Source organism: Mytilus galloprovincialis, chromosome 9 (genome assembly GCF_965363235.1).
Source record: "Mytilus galloprovincialis chromosome 9, xbMytGall1.hap1.1, whole genome shotgun sequence".
In the NCBI taxonomy this organism is placed as follows: Eukaryota; Metazoa; Mollusca; class Bivalvia; order Mytilida; family Mytilidae; genus Mytilus; species Mytilus galloprovincialis.
In genome coordinates, this window is record NC_134846.1 from 84942400 (window position 1) to 84960127 (window position 17728).

The following is a 17728-nucleotide window of genomic DNA, read 5'->3' on the forward strand; positions in this document are numbered from 1 at the left end:
GAAACTACTGGGCCAAATACTTCCAAACTTTAACTGAATGTTCCTTAGGGTATCTAGTTTATAAATTGTGTCCGAAGTTTTGATCTATCAACAAACATGGTCGCCATTGCTAAAAATAGAACATAGGGGTCAAATGCAGTTTTTGGCTTATAACTCAAAAACAAAAGCATTTAGAGCAAATCTGACATGGGTAATATTGTTTATCAGGTCAAGATCTATCTGCCCTGAAATTTTCAGATGAATCAGACAACCCGTTGTTGGGTTGCTGCCCCTGAATTGGTAATTTTACGGAAATTTTGCTGTTTTTGGTTATTATCTTGAATATTATTATAGATAGAGATAAACTGTAAACAGCAATAATGTTCAGCAAAGTAAGATTTACAAATAAGTCAACATGACCGAAATGGTCAGTTGACCCCTTTAGGAGTTATTGCCCTTTATAGTCAATTTTTAACCATTTTTCGTAAATCTTAGTAATCTTTTACAAAAATCTTCTTCTCTGAAACTACTGGGCCAAATACTTCCAAACTTTAACTGAATGTTCCTTAGGGTATCTAGTTTATAAATTGTGTCCGAAGTTTTGATCTATCAACAAACATGGTCGCCATTGCTAAAAATAGAACATAGGGGTCAAATGCAGTTTTTGGCTTATAACTCAAAAACAAAAGCATTTAGAGCAAATCTGACATGGGTAATATTGTTTATCAGGTCAAGATCTATCTGCCCTGAAATTTTCAGATGAATCAGACAACCCGTTGTTGGGTTGCTGCCCCTGAATTGGTAATTTTACGGAAATTTTGCTGTTTTTGGTTATTATCTTGAATATTATTATAGATAGAGATAAACTGTAAACAGCAATAATGTTCAGCAAAGTAAGATTTACAAATAAGTCAACATGACGGAAATGGTCAGTTGACCCCTTTAGGAGTTATTGCCCTTTATAGTCAATTTTTAACCATTTTTCGTAAATCTTAGTAATCTTTTACAAAAATCTTCTTCTCTGAAACTACTGGGCCAAATACTTCCAAACTTTAACTGAATGTTCCTTAGGGTATTTAGTTTATAAATTGTATCCGAAGTTTTGATCTATCAACAAACATGGTCGCCATTGCTAAAAATAGAACATAGGGGTCAAATGCAGTTTTTGGCTTATAACTCAAAAACCAAAGCATTTAGAGCAAATCTGACGTGGGTAATATTGTTTATCAGGTCAAGATCTATCTGCCCTGAAATTTTCAGATGAATCAGACAACCCGTTGTTGGGTTGCTGCCCCTGAATTGGTAATTTTACGGAAATTTTGCTGTTTTTGGTTATTATCTTGAATATTATTATAGATAAAGATAAACTGTAAACAGCAATAATGTTCAGCAAAGTAAGATTTACAAATAAGTCAACATGACCGAAATGGTCAGTTGACCCCTTTAGGAGTTATTGCCCTTTATAGTCAATTTTTAACCATTTTTCGTAAATCTAAGTAATCTTTTACAAAAATCTTCTTCTCTGAAACTACTGGGCCAAATACTTCCAAACTTTAACTGAATGTTCCTTAGGGTATTTAGTTTATAAATTGTATCCGAAGTTATGATCTATCAACAAACATGGTCGCCATTGCTAAAAATAGAACATAGGGGTCAAATGCAGTTTTTGGCTTATAACTCAAAAACCAAAGCATTTAGAGCAAATCTGACATGGGGTTATATTGTTTATCAGGTCAAGATCTATCTGCCTTGAAATTTTCAGATGAATCAGACAACCCGTTGTTGGGTTGTTGCCCCTGAATTGGTAATTTTAAGGAAATTTTGCTGTTTTTGGTTATTATCTTGAATATTATTATAGATAGAGATAAACTGTAAACAGCAATAATGTTCAGCTAAGTAAGATTTACAAATAAGTCAACATGACCGAAATGGTCAGTTGACCTCTTTAGGAGTTATTGCCCTTTATAGTCAATTTTTAACCATTTTTCGTAAATCTTAGTAATCTTTTACAAAAATCTTCTCCTCTGAAACTACTGGGCCAAATTCTTCCAAACTATAACTGAATGTTCCTTAGGGTATCTACTTTATAAATTGTATCCGAAGTTTTGATCTATCAACAAACATGGTCGCCATTGCTAAAAATAGAACATAGGGGTCAAATGCAGTTTTTGGCTTATAACTCAAAATCAAAGCATTTAGAGCAAATCTGACATGGGTATCATTGTTTATCAGGTCAAGATCTATCTGCCCTGAAATTTTCAGATGAATCAGACAACCCGTTGTTGGGTTGCTGCCCCTGAATTGATAATTTTACGGAAATTTTGCTGTTTTTGGTTATCTTGAATATTATTATAGATAGAGATAAACTGTAAACAGCAATAATGTTCAGCAAAGTAAGATCTTCAAATAAGTCAACATGACCAAAATTGTCAATTGACCCCTTAAGGAGTTATTGTCCTTTAAAGACTTTTTTCACAATTTGTTCATCATGTTGACTTACTTTAAAAAATCTTCTCCTTTGAAACTGCTGTATCAATTTCAGCCAAACTTAGGCTAAATGAGTTTCAGAGTATCTAGTATAAATTTTATATTTTATTTCCTTGTATGTCAAGAAACATAGCTCCTATGGCTAAAATAGAACATAGGAGAAAATGATTATTTTTTTTGGCTTTTGAAGAAAATAGGACGATCCAAAGAACATTTAAATAAATTGAAAAGCCAAAATAATCATTGATGAGAGATTTAACCAAAAGAATTAAGGTGAGCGATTCAGGCTCTTGAGAGCCTCTTGTATTAATTTCAACTTATTGAACATTACAGTTCTGGAAAAGTTCTGCGTACTGGTAAACTCAGTGCTGGAAAAGGAATGATTTGGGCTGCTGAGAAATGGGAGTGTCTAGGTACTGAGGATAGAGCAGATGAGTGTAGTAATTTCCCGGGTATCCAATCCAGCTGTGACCATACACAAGATGTTGGTGTGTACTGTGGTAATGAACCTGTGACCACAACCACCACCACCACTACTACCACAGAGAAACCTTCTACTACAGAGGATACTAAACCAGGTTTGTGGGGATTACTTCAATAGGACATTTTCACTTGTTTTAAGTCATAAGTAAGTTTACATAAACCTCTAAAAGAGACCATTGTACTGATTTAAAAGGGAGATAATTTTACAGCAAAATGAATATGTATACATATTTATTGTAATGACCAGCTTAACAAATGAGTGTGACTTTTAACTTAATTCTAGACATAATTAAATGCAGACATATCTGGAATAGGGATATTAAATATGTTTTCTTTAGTGATAACTGTACTTTATGCTTATTTTAAAGGGAGATAATTTAACAACAAACACTGCTGACATATGCTTTCTTTCATATTATGTTCCCAGAAGAAAAAATAATTATCTTTCAAATTTATATAAGTTTTCTTTTGAGAACTCTTACCAATAGCTAAATAACTATGTTTAAAACAAAATATTTATAAACTGTCTTTAAGATAGACATTTTAATATCCAAGTCATATATTTTTAATAAAATCAAACTTTTCACTAGTTTATCAGTTTGAAAGGAGGATTTCATCTGCAACTTGAAGAAACATTTTGGAACATGAACAACAAAAGTTATCACTTAATATTTATAACATTATCTGGTTGGATTTGGTTGAACAAATTATTGTTATCATCCCCATCCTTTAGTATCTTTTGGTTAGGTGTGAAAAGAATCATTGTCAATCATGTCACATTTCCTTATTTTTAAATAAATCGTTTAGTTTCAGGCATAAGGGTAGAGTTAGTAAATGGAAATGCACCAAACAGAGGCAGAGTAGAAATTATTCGTAATGGCGTAAGGGGCACTGTTTGTGATGATAGATGGGATGACAATGATGCTACTGTTATCTGCCGAATGCTTGGATATAAAAGGTAAATCCTAGAAGTTAGTCTGGCAGATATTATAATTGGTTCCATTTATAACCTAAAGGTCCCTCTACATAAACAATATTTCAGTGGTCAACTTGACTGATTCATACTTCAGTTTACATCTAGTGAAGTTATGTATTTCCTATTTTGTTTTTTGAACACTTTGATATATTTACAGTTTCCATTAGCCAAACAAGGTTATCAATATAGTTCAAGGTCAAATTGTGTTAACCTTCACCTCCTGTAGACCTTTACAACAGAAACTTAAACAAATTTGCACAGCCTTGACAGCAGCAGTTTGTTCCATTACTCTTCCTTTACTTATGAATAACTTAATGATCTTATCAGCAGCGATTCTTAATTCTGATTGTATCATTGAAAAATATAACAATGAAAACATTTTAAATAATATTGCAAAAAATCTTGATATAGGTTCTTTAATAAATTTCTCCAAAGGTAGATCAACCACTTTTGAAGTTTACAAAAGGTATAATTTATAATTTACAGAGGAGGTACAGCTGTATCAGAGGCTATATATGGAGAAGGATCTGGTAAAATTATACTGGATGATGTGGAGTGTGACGGGGAAGAGACCTCTATAGAGGAATGTACTCATTCAGGCTGGGGTGTCAGTAATTGTCAACACACAGAAGATGCTGGTGTCAGGTGTATAGCTGATAAAGAAACAACTGGAGGTGATGACTGGCAGGATACATTCGCCCCTGGTGAGTATAAATAATATAGAGGTGATGACTGGCAGGATACATTCGCTCCTGGTGAGTATAAATAATATAGAGGTGATGACTGGCAGGATACATTCGCCCCTGGTGAGTATAAATAATATAGAGGTGATGACTGGCAGGATACATTCGCCCCTGGTGAGTATAAATAATATAGAGGTGATGACTGGCAGGATACATTCGCCCCTGGTGAGTATAAATAATATAGAGGTGATGACTGGCAGGATACATTCGCCCCTGGTGAGTATAAATAATATAGAAAGAGGTGATGACTGGCAGGATACATTCGCCTCTGGTGAGTATAAATAATATAGAAAGAGGTGATGACTGGCAGGTTACATTCGCCCCTGGTGAGTATAAATAATATAGAAAGAGGTGATGACTGGCAGGATACATTCGCCACTGGTGAGTATAAATAATATAGAGAGAGGTGATGACTGGCAGGATACATTCGCTCCTGGTGAGTATAAATAATATAGAAGATCTGACGACTGGCAGGATACATTCGCTCCTGGTGAGTATAAATAATATAGAAAGAGGTGATGACTGGCAGGATACATTCGCCCCTGGTGAGTATAAATAATATAGAAAGAGGTGATGACTGGCAGGATACATTCACCCCTGGTGAGTATAAATGATATAGAAAGAGGTGATGACTGGCAGGATACATTCGCCCCTGGTGAGTATAAATCATATAGAAAGAGGTGATGACTGGCAGGATACATTCGCCCCTGGTGAATATAAATCATATAGAAAGAGGTGACGACTGGCAGGATACATTCACCCCTGGTGAGTATAAATGATATAGAAAGAGGTGATGACTGGCAGGATACATTCACTCCTGGTGAGTATACATAATATAGAAAGAGGTGATGACTGGCAGGATACATTCGCCCCTGGTGAGTATAAATAATACAGAAAGAGGTGATGACTGGCAGGATACATTCACCCCTGGTGAGTATAAATGATATAGAAAGAGGTGATGACTGGCAGGATACATTCGCCCCTGGTGAGTATAAATCATATAGAAAGAGGTGATGACTGGCAGGATACATTCGCCCCTGGTGAGTATAAGTCATATAGAAAGAGGTGACGACTGGCAGGATACATTCACCCCTGGTGAGTATAAATGATATAGAAAGAGGTGATGACTGGCAGGATACATTCGCCCCTGGTGAGTATTAATCATATAGAAAGAGGTGATGACTGGCAGGATACATTCGCCCCTGGTGAGTATAAATCATATAGAAAGAGGTGACAACTGGCAGGATACATTCACCCCTGGTGAGTATAAATGATATAGAAAGAGGTGATGACTGGCAGGATACATTCACCCCTGGTGAGTATAAATGATATAGAAAGAGGTGATGACTGGCAGGATACATTGGCCCCTGGTGAGTATAAATCATATAGAAAGAGGTGATGACTGGCAGGATACATTCGCCCCTGGTGAGTGTAAATCATATAGAAAGAGGTGACAACTGGAAGGATACATTCACCCCTGGTGAGTATAAATGATATAGAAAGAGGTGATGACTTGCAGGATACATTCACTCCTGGTGAGTATACATAATATAGAAAGAGGTGATGACTGGCAGGATACATTGGCCCCTGGTGAGTATACATAATATAGAAAGAGGTGATGACTGGCAGGATACATTCACCCCTGGTGAGTATACATTATATAGAAAGAGGTGATGACTGGCAGGATACATTCACTCCTGGTGAGTATACATAATATAGAAAGAGGTGATGACTGGCAGGATACATTCACTCCTGGTGAGTATAAATAATATAGAAAGAGGTGATGACTGGCAGGATACATTCGCCCCTGGTGAGTATAAATAATATAGAAAAAGGTGATGACTGGCAGGATATATTCCCCCCTGGTGAGTATAAATTATATAGAAAGAGGTGATGACTGGCGGGATACATTCGCTCCTGGTGAGTATAAATAATATAGAAAGAGGTGACGAATGGCAGGTTACATTAGCCCTTGGTGAGTATAAATAATATAGGAAGAGGTGATGACTGGCAGGATAGATACATTCACCCCTGGTGAGTATAAATAATATAGAAAGAGGTGATGACTGGCAGGTTACATTCGCCCCTGGTGAGTATAAATAATATAGAAAGAGGTGATGACTGGCAGGATACATTCGCTCCTGGTGAGTATAAATAATATAGAAAGAAGTGATGACTGGCAGGTTACATTCGCCCCTGGTGAGTATAAATAATATAGAAAGAGGTGACGACTGGCAGGTTACATTCGCCCCTGGTGAGTATAATTAATATAGAAAGAGGTGATGACTGGCAGGATACATTGGCTCCTGGTGAGTATAAATAATATAGTAAGAAGTGATGACTGGCAGGATACATTCGCCCCTGGTGAGTATAAATAATGTAGAAAGAGGTGATGACTGGCAGGATACATTCCCTCCTGGTGAGTATAAATAATATAGAAAGAGGTGGTGACTGGCAGGTTACATTCGCCCCTGGTGAGTATAAATAATATAGAAATATGTGATGACTGGCAGGATACATTGGCCCCTGGTGAGTATAAATTATATAGAAAGAGGTCAGAAATAATTGTATTATATGTCTCTTCTTAGGCTATTGATGACTTTTCAATTCTGTAACAGTTTATTTTTTAAAGAAGTATACAAACCAATTGTCATGCTTTATAAAAAAACACCAAACTATCTTAACATGTTCGCCCCTGGTATAAATAATATAGAAATAGGTGATGACTGGCAGGATACATTCGCCCCTGGCGAGTATAAATAATATAGAAAGAGCTGATGACTGGCAGGTGACATTCGCCCCTGGTGAGTATAAATAATATAGAAATAGGTGATGACTGGCAGGATACATTCGCCCCTGGTGAGTATACATAATATAGAAGGAACTGCATGATAATGACTACATGGTCACATTTTCTCATGGTGAGTTTAGATGATACATAGACAATAGGAATTGATGAATGACCCATTTTCAAATAACTATAGATGTGATGCAATAGATACAAGTCTGCATTTTGTTACTGTGAAAGTACTTTTATTTGTGGGGTACCAATTTTTGTGGTTTTCCTGGAAGACTTTATCCACGCTTTTGACTGTCCAACGAAATAAAACAAGTGTTGTCCTAATCAGGACATGGGAATTGTCATGTAGGTTTGACTACTGATAGAAGATATTGAATACAAATTTGAGACTACTATAATAGAAGTCACAGGGCAAACGCACCATAAACTACCACTGCAGGCAGGATTATACCCATTTAATCTTTAAAATACTAAAATGCCCAAACCACGAAAATTGATACTTACGAATTAATGTACTTTCACAGTATATCACATTACATCTTCAGTTATTTGAAAATATTTTGTCTTATCATATACTATACAATTTATATATGATATTTATTAATTATCTTTCAGGTTGTGGGAAACGTCCAAGAGAGGACAAACACATCAGGAAGAAAAGACAGACACCACGTCTTGGAGAAGCCACTGTACGTGAGCGTCCACAACCAGCTAAAATAGTCTATGGAACAGTAGCTGAATATGGAATGTACCCTTGGCAGGTTGGAGTCAGAAAGATTTATTATTATGATTATTTTTCCAGAAAGAAAATCTCCAGTGTTTGGTGTGGAGGGACTATCATCAATAAACACTGGATTCTCAGTGCTGCTCATTGCTTTGATGGGTAAGTATTGTATCCAGAAAAGGTACGGCGATATATTGGTGATCTATGCATATTTTTGTATTTCATATTTCATCTTGCTTTTCATGTCACTATCATGTATTATCAAGCTTGAAATAGCTTTTATCCAAGCTGGTCATTCATAACACTCATTCCAAATTAAGTGCCTAACCCCTCCAAGGCCTCTATTTAAAATAAGTTTGTTTTTTTTCTCTCTCGAAATCAGTTTTACTGTTGTGGTGTTTAAAGTTGATTTTTAGTCTGGTCAAATTATTCTATATGAGAAAGATACCATTTCTAGTTAACAAGATTGGAAGTAGACCAATAGCTTAAATATAACCCATGGTTTCAAGTATGACCTTGCTCTATTTGATTGAAAGTCTCATGTTATGATTGTGAAACTTGCTGGGTTGTTTCTCTTTTTTAATGAATTTATTACTAAATAATTTTTTCTTGCCAAAATTTAAAGTAGATTAAAGATTAAATTTTTTTATGCATGAATACTGGTAAAAATCTATTGCAAGAACTTTTATGATCCTTAAGTCAATAAAGAAAAATCTGAACAATTGAGGACTTTAAAAACTTTTATATAGCCAGTGATGTCTGAAGTTTGAGATTGAGATAACTTTTATTTACAGTGTACTTAAATCCAAAATAACGATAAGAACAGGGGATCACAACCACAAGAGACCGGATGATTATGAACAAGAATTTGATGTAGAAGCCGTTCTGACTCATGATCAGTATGACTGTAAGTATATGAAAGAGTCATGAAATAGAAGGTCCTTCCTAAAATAAGTTTCAAAGGGAAGAACTATTCTATAATTTGTTTTTCAACTGAACTAATTGAATGAAGTTTTTAGAATGTTGGTTCCTACCGGAACAAATATTCTGGCATTGCTTATAATAAATATTTACAAAGTCTTTATCAAAATTCTATTGTTATAATATTTCTTTAATATATTTCAATAATATAATGAATATCAACCAATTTCTCATAGAAGCATAGTTTACACTTTTCTTATAAAAAAACCTACTACATTACTGAATTTGAGGTGCATTTTTCAAATTGTACCACTCACCATTACTTTTTATTAAAACGATGTACTGTGTAAATAGTTTGTTTATGTGGCCTCCTAGTTTGCTATCCTTTCAGTTGCTACACACGACTCTATCTTCTTTGCTTTGAATTTGTGTAGTTAAATTCTACCTGCATGCTGTAGCATAACAGGTAGCTTAAAAATTTATTAAGTAAGTATGTAAGTAAATTTATACCTTGGAAGTGTCAAAAAGTATTTACTCTTTATAAAAAAATCATCTCTATCCATATAGATAAAAAATTACCATTGCAAATAATACAGAATTATTTATACTTTACCTGAGGTGATGTTTTAAAACAGTTTATTTTGATCCAATCAAGTTTAAATTTCTATTTGGTGAATATTTTAACGAAAAAGAATATGTCTGAAGGAAATAACTATAAATTATGATATAAGGGGGAAGTAACTCTATAAATATTTGATTTTTATTATTCATGGATAAAAATACCTAACAAAATTGGTTTGTTTAATTTTTTTGTTTCAGCCAAGTCTGTGTTAAGTGACAGACTTATATTTTTTACAAGGCTGGTTAATATTTTCTTACATGCCAGCTTTGAAAAATTAAACATATTTAGATTTTTTTGCCATTCTAAACAAGCACCTAGCCAGCTGCTCTGGAAATAGTATAGATCAGTATATAGTTTGTTATCTTACAGCTTCAGTCTAACAAACTGATTAGAATTTACCCCACGTGTTAGGAGATCTGAACTGGTTCAATCATGTTATCCAGTAGTTTTAAGGTTACCTTGGGTTACAATCAGAATTTGAGAAAACATCTCCCCTTCTGAGAGCCACTGATATATTAAGGCTCAAAATCTTTACATGATATTTACCTACATTGGGACTTGGAATGTGAATTTTATTGACCTGATCATAAATTTCGAATTCATATATGCTCAAAATGCAAAATGTAACCTATTCTAGAGGCATGTCTATTAACTTTAATATATGAATGAAGTGCCCCCCCCCCCCTTTTTTTCCCCCCAAAATCAAATTTTAAAGCATTCAGAGCAAATCTGTCATAGAATAAATATGTTCATTCATTTGGTTAGATTTTATAAACTGTAAACATAAAAAATGTTCAGCAAAGTAAGATCTTCCAAAAAATTAATGTGACCAAAATTTTCAATTGACCCCTGAAGAAGTAATTGCCCTTTAAAGATAATTTACACAATTAGTTCATGTTTGCTGATATTTTAAAATCTTCTTGGCCTTTTACTTCTGAACTTTAAAGGAATGTTCCTTAGGGTATCTATTTTATAAATTTTATCTGAAATCTTCGATCCATCAATAAACATGGAAGCCATGGGTAAAAATAGGACATAGAGGTCAAAGTCAGTTTTCGCCTTATATCTCAAAAAACTGCAGCAGTTAGATCAAAAGTGAAAAGTGATAAATGGGTCATGATCTATCTGTAATGAGCAAAAAAGATTCTTTAGAAAGAAAACAAAATCATCAAGAACTTCATATATACAAAAAGTAAAACAGAACTCCCAGGAAAATTCGAAAAAGAAAGTTGATCCCTAATCAACTGGCAAAATCAAAAGCTCAAACACATCCAAAGAATGGATAACAACTGTCATATTTCTGACTTGGTACAGGCATTTTCTTATGTAGAAATTGGTGGATTAAACCTTTTTTTTTTAGCTAGCTAAAAGAGAGACGAAAGATACCAAAGGGACAGTCAAACTCATAAATCTAAAACAAACTGACAACGCAATCTCCAATGGCTAAAACTGAAAAAGACAAACAGACAAACAATAGTACACATGACACAACATAGTAAACTGAGGAATAAACAACACGAACTCCACAAAAAATAGGGGTGATCTCTGGTGCTCCAGAAGGGTAAGCAGATCCTGCTCCACATGTGGCACCCGTTGTGTTGCTTATATGGTAACAAATCCAGTAAATAGTCTAATTCGGTAGGTCACATTCATGAAAGGGAAGCGGATTGTAGTTACGACGTAAGGAACATATCAGATATCATTTGTGAAACGGTTATTCCATAACGGTCAACCAGCTTGTGATGGCGTCTGTAAAGTTTACAAAGGGATGATTTCAACTTCACCATTTGGAACTCTTGGTTTAATAGCTTCCTTGTGAGCAGCAACCCTCTATCAAGAAAATCATGATAGGAAATGCAAGCACGGGAATACCGTATCAATTGGGAAATATATACCCCTTGTGCAGGTGCTGCTGTAATATTGCTACTTAGAAATAGCTAAACCTCTCATTTGTATGACAGTCACATAAAATTCAATAATATTGACCATAATGTGATAAATAAATAGACATGATAGGTAAAAATGACAATAATAGGGGTACAGAAGTCAACATTATGTTACTTCATCTTAATTACTTTACAACCAAACAAATATATTAACAAACATTTACCATTGCAGAATAACACAAAAAGGTGATGTATAAATACAGAGCCATATCATATGTTAGAAAGAAACATTAAAAGAAATATAGACAAAAGCATATTAGCTAAAATGAAAAACAATTTAGAATACAGAATTATAAAATAGAACAATAATACAATGATGGGATGTATAAGTACAGAGCCACATCATATAACTAAGAATGAAAAAAGGCATATAGACAATACCTTAGCAAAAATAAAAGACCAAATATAAAAAATATCACAGAACAATAACTCAACTAGAAATATTAAGGAAACACATATATAATGAAATAGGATTTTTTTAACCAGGTGAGCAATTCTGGCTCTTATGATTCACTTGTTGATTAATTAATTATCATGTCTCAGAGATGTTTTCTGCTCTCCATTTAAAATTGCATGGCATTAAAGAGTTTTCCAAACTTTTAATCTTATTGTCTATATTTTATTCTTCAGAAATCATAAAATTTAAAACAAACCTAAACTTTTTTTGTTTTAAGCTGATACATATGATAATGATATTGCTCTGGTGAAAATAAGTTCTGATGATGGTCAAGGGATCACATTCAATGATTATGTTCAACCAGCTTGTTTACCTGACCTTGACACCTTGTATAGAGTAGGTACTTTGTGTCATATATCTGGATGGGGAAAGACCGAGCATGGAGGTAAGTTTGTCATCCTTACAAATTTGATTATTACTGAAAACTTATTTTCCTGTGTTGTTTTATTGTTTTTTTGTTCCAAATAAAACCAATAACCCTGTGTTTATTTAATATGACTGTTGATATACTTACCTTTCAGGTGAAAAGCATGAGTGTTCACAAAATCAATTGTCACTTCTTCTAATTAACATAAAAAACTTTTAACAATAAATGGCCTTAAATTACAAATTTATCATACAATATAAAAAAAACCATATTGCATATTCAGCTTTAAAAGACCCAGAAATGACATATGTAAAACAATTCAGACAAAAAAACTAACTAATGTACAAAAAATGAACAAAAAACAAATATGTAACTTATCAACAAATGACAACTACTGAATTACAGGCTCTTGACTTACAGGCACATACATTCGGAATGTCCACCTAACCTGGGACAGTGGTCTAACAGTTAAACACAAGAACTAATTATCAAAAGACAAATATGCACATCTTAGAACTGTCACAAAACTATTTATGACTTAAATGACTTTAAGGATGACAGCCTTGTTTTGATAATTAATGATTGAGTGAATATAAATGTGAGTCTATGATATATCTTTTTATTCACAATTTCAGTCAGTCCAAATGTTTTGAGGAAAGAAAAAATTCCAATAATGAATACCAGTAAATGTAGAAGTTTGTATAAACATGATTCGATTACAACACACATGTTATGTGCTGGTTATGAGGAGGGAGGTGTAGATACTTGCCAGGGAGACAGTGGTGGACCTCTTGTTTGTCAGGTTAACGGTATGTATTTCAACATAAACTTGTGATGTCAGACAGGTTTAGGTTCTTATGTGCTGGTTATGAGGACGGAGGTGTAGATACTTGTCAGGGAGACAGTGGTGGACCTCTTGTTTGTCAGGTTAACGGTATGTATTTAACATAAACTTGTGGTGTCAGACAGGTTACATACCTGTAGCCAGGGGGAATTCGAGGGGTTTGGACAAACCCCACTTGAAAGCAAATAAGCACTGTTAAAGTCTATGTGACTGTTAAAGTAGAGTTTGTGAGCCCCCCTTAGAAATTCCTGGCTACAGGCCTGGGTTAAGGTTATTTTTAAGAGTTTATAATGCAGTTGAGATCCACGGAGGTGGGCAGGGTGTACACTCCCTGTTGATAGCCAAATATATTAAACCTCTCATATTTTTTAGGATGTATATTTGAAATTTTCTATGGGTACAGTATGGATTTCATAAGGGCATGACCGTGGACCATCAACACATTAGACAAATGAGGGCCCTCATGGGGTTTTTGATTATGTGATTACTTGGCCGTTTTTTTAATGATTATTTGATTATTAAGCCAAATATTTCATGATTATTTGATTACCTAGGACTGTATTTTTAGTTTATGATTATTTGATTACTAAAGATAAGCAAATATTTAATGATTATGTGATTACATTGGCAAAAAAATGGTGATTATGTGATTACTAGGACCCCCCCCCCCCCATGAGGGGCCTCACAAATATATGTAACAATATTTTTCAAAATTTTCACTCTTTTTTTGAATGACAATCCATTGTCTGATCAAATATTAAGGAACAAAGCTATTTATTAGAGACTTCCATTCTTATCCCCTGTTCTTTATAAAAAGGGTCACCGCAATGTACCTAGGTATGATAAAATCATAATTTGAAGGACACATCATGTGGAAACTAGACACACCACTGACCAGTCAAGGTTTTGTCAACTGAATTTCACTTTTTAGTTTATTTTGTGCTGTTACATCACTTGGCAATGTTAGGTGAGGGTAGAACGCTCTCAAACATAGTTTTATAATTTTTGTTCATAAGTAGGTTTCAATGTTTAGTTGTAGATGGAATATGTTTGTTGTACTATGGTTTACATGTGGTGTTGACTATTATTTATTTGTGCTTTTCTCGTTTTGATTGTTCTTGCGTGTGAATTTCTGTCATGTAGTGTTTAAGCATTTATTTTTATGCCCCACCTACGATAGTAGAGGAGCATTATGTTTTCTGGTCTGTGGCTCAGTTGGTCCTTCCGTTCGTTTGTCTGTCCGTTCATCCGTTCTTCCCATTTCAGGTTAAAGTTTTTGGTCAAGGTAGTTTTTGATGAAGCGGAAGTCCAATCAACTTGAAACTTAGTACACTTGTTGCTTATGATATGATCTTTTTAATTTGAAAGACCCAATTTTACGATCCATGGAACATGGAAAATGATAGTGCGAGTGGGGCATCCCTGTACTTTGGACACATTCTTGTTTAACATTGTCATAAAGCAGGAGGTTTGGCATGCCATTACACCAGGTTCAATCCAATATTTATTCTTTAAATGTCCTGTTCCAAGTGAGGAATTTTGGGCAGTTGCTATCAAACAGTTAGTTTCTATGTGTGTTGGCATTTGTTTTTGTTGCACTTTGGTGTTACTATTGTTTGTTGCCTGACGCATGCCCCATTTCCATTCTCAATTTTATCCATATCAACTATTGCAGATACTAGGTCTAAAGACAGGAAATTGTAGCTCAGAGATTGGCATTGGTCTCTGACTATCATGTTTGTTTTTCTTTTATTGTTTTTCTTTTACATAAATCAGGCAGGTTTTTTTTAATCTTGTTTTTATTTTCCATGTCAAGACCTTTATTTGGTTACTTCACAGTATATATCTGTTGTTTCATCGGTATCAATAATTATAAAAGATGAACCAGGACTGTCCAGAAGACCCTAAAATTGACAATATATATATATATATCCTATAGTTGCTCTTGTTTTATATGTAGCAACATAGCAACAGTTTTAGTTTTAATTAGATTGTAGTTGATATCGGAGTAAACAAATTTAAAGAAAAAAATTTAGAAGGAAACTTAACATTTTGATTAGGATATATCAAAGACATAGTTAGTCATAGTATCAGCAATATATATTGAATCTGTATCTGTATCGAAAGCCATCTTATAATTATTTTGATACTTCTATGGGTTAAATTGAGGACAATAAACTATGGATAGAGAGAAGATGTTGTTGATATCATGACTATATTGTGTGGTGCACATACCTCTATTAACATTTTCTTGTTTAAGAGCAAAAACCACCTGAAAGACAAGTGAGGTTTTAATCAATGAGACAGGTCTGACACTCAATGAAACCAAAAATAAATACAGCTTTTGTCTCTCTTCTGCAACTTAAATAGAGCAAAATGTCACAAAATGTTAACTCTCTTGTTAACTGATCTTCTATAACTAAAAAAATGAAATCACAAAAATACTGAACTCCAAGGAAAATTCAAGAAGGAAAGTCCCCAATCAAATGGCAAAATCAAAAGTTCCTACACATCAAACGAATGGACAAGAACTGTCATATTCCTAACTTAGTACAGGCATTTTCTTATGTAGATTATGGTGGATTGAACTGGTAAATGATATTATAATATCACACACGATTCAATATTTGCTTTAGATGTAGAAAAAGACAAATAAAAAAGTCCTCCCATACATATGACAACTCCCTACTTCCTTGTTTTGTAGGTAGATACACAGTACTTGGAGTTACCTCCTGGGGTAATGGGTGCGGTGATGCAGGTGCTCCTGGTGTCTATGCCCACACTAGAAGTCTTCTTCCATGGATAACAGACCAACTTGAAAAATACAACCGATAAATACCCCAAATATCTACCAAATATTTTATCCTTATCCTTACCCATGCCTTTACACTGTACCAAAAGTATCACTGTGTTATGCTTAGAAATTGTTGATGCTGAGAATATCGAAATGAGCACTGGGTTTACCTGATAGTCATGAAAGCATGTATACCAATTCCCTAGTATAATGCTTTTATACCTTTGTTTTATTCTTATTATCATTAGTAACAATGTATTAGAATTGCCTGAATACATATTTCTTATTATTTTCAAGTAACATGTGTGTTATGTACTATGTTGTAGGTAGTTACACAGTTTTAGGAGTTGTATCATGGGGAAATGGTTGTGGAGTGGTTGATATGCCTGGAGTTTATACAAATGTTCAAAAATTATATCCATGGATTGTAAAACAGTTAAAGGAAAATACTTAGTTTACAACATTAAAATTTATAATGTTTATGTATGTCTTCTTTGCCTGATGTGTGACAATTAATATAAGGTTTGTAGGTATAATATGTATTTACATCAATACTTTTATTGCTACGGTTCCTTTTGATGTACCACTGTGATGTTGATATATACCTCTTCCTCTTTTGCTCTGTTGTGAATAAATTTATCATAGATAACAGGGTTTAAATTTTTGTATTTTCGTCAAACACATGTTTATCTACAAAAGACTCATTAGTTACGCTGGAATGTAAAAGGATGAAAAGGACAAATAAAGTATTGAATCATCGGTTTTGACCAAAAGCAACACACTAGGTGTAATTTGTGAAATAACATCTGCTCAGCCTCGCAAATTCAGCACCTGACATAATATCTGATTTTTATAGGGGTTCGTGTTGATCAAACATTTTATTCTCACCTATGATAGTAGAGGGGCATTGTTTTCTAGTCTGCGGGTAAGTTCGTCTGTTCGTTCGTCTATTCTGCTTCAGGTTAAAGTTTTTGGTCAAGGTAGTTTGAAACTTGAAACTTAGTACACATGCTCCTAATGATATGATCTTTCTAATTTTAATGCCAAATTAGAGATTTTACCCCATTTTCACGGTCCACTGAACATAGAAAATGATAGTGTGAGTGGGGCATCCATGTACTAGGGACACATTCTTGTTTATCTATGATTTCTGTTTGTTTTACTCACACATTGTCAATATAATAGAATTTTATGCTATTGTCATACAAGTGACAAGTTTAGCTAGCTATAAAACTAGCTTTAATCCACCATTTTCTACAGAAAATTGTACCAAGTTAGGATTATGACAGTTGTTTTCCATTAGTTTCATGTGTTTGAGCTTTTGATTTTTCCATTTTGTGGGGACTTTTCATTAAGTTATTTCCTCATAAGTTCATTTTGTTACTTTGATTTTAAGCCAATTGCCTGTTATAATTTTTATGTACAAACATGACTAAACCGATTAACTTCTTAATGTAGACCCATGGAACTACAGTACCGTTTATCTTAATTGACTCGACCTTATGAGGTATAGTCAGATAGTTTAACTCCTTTCTGTCAGTTCGAAAGAATGCCGACCATGCAGACCTATTTGTATTCTGGTATA

The 17728-nt window shown here is 34.1% G+C and overlaps 1 protein-coding gene across 2 annotated transcripts in view; it reads left to right on the forward strand.

Annotated features, from left to right (window-relative positions):
• LOC143046208 (scavenger receptor cysteine-rich type 1 protein M130-like) overlaps positions 1 to 16492 on the forward strand; it is a 63786-nt gene extending 47294 nt beyond the window's left edge. For both annotated transcript variants that reach the window (XM_076219249.1, XM_076219250.1), the window contains 8 exons: positions 2800 to 3044; positions 3757 to 3907; positions 4412 to 4629; positions 8084 to 8351; positions 8987 to 9099; positions 12356 to 12523; positions 13141 to 13314; positions 16054 to 16492. In XM_076219249.1, the coding sequence (XP_076075364.1) occupies positions 2800 to 3044; positions 3757 to 3907; positions 4412 to 4629; positions 8084 to 8351; positions 8987 to 9099; positions 12356 to 12523; positions 13141 to 13314; positions 16054 to 16184 (1468 nt within the window). In that variant the 3' untranslated portion in view covers positions 16185 to 16492. The remainder of the gene's footprint in view (positions 1 to 2799; positions 3045 to 3756; positions 3908 to 4411; positions 4630 to 8083; positions 8352 to 8986; positions 9100 to 12355; positions 12524 to 13140; positions 13315 to 16053) is intronic.
• Positions 16493 to 17728: the final 1236 nt, after the last annotated feature.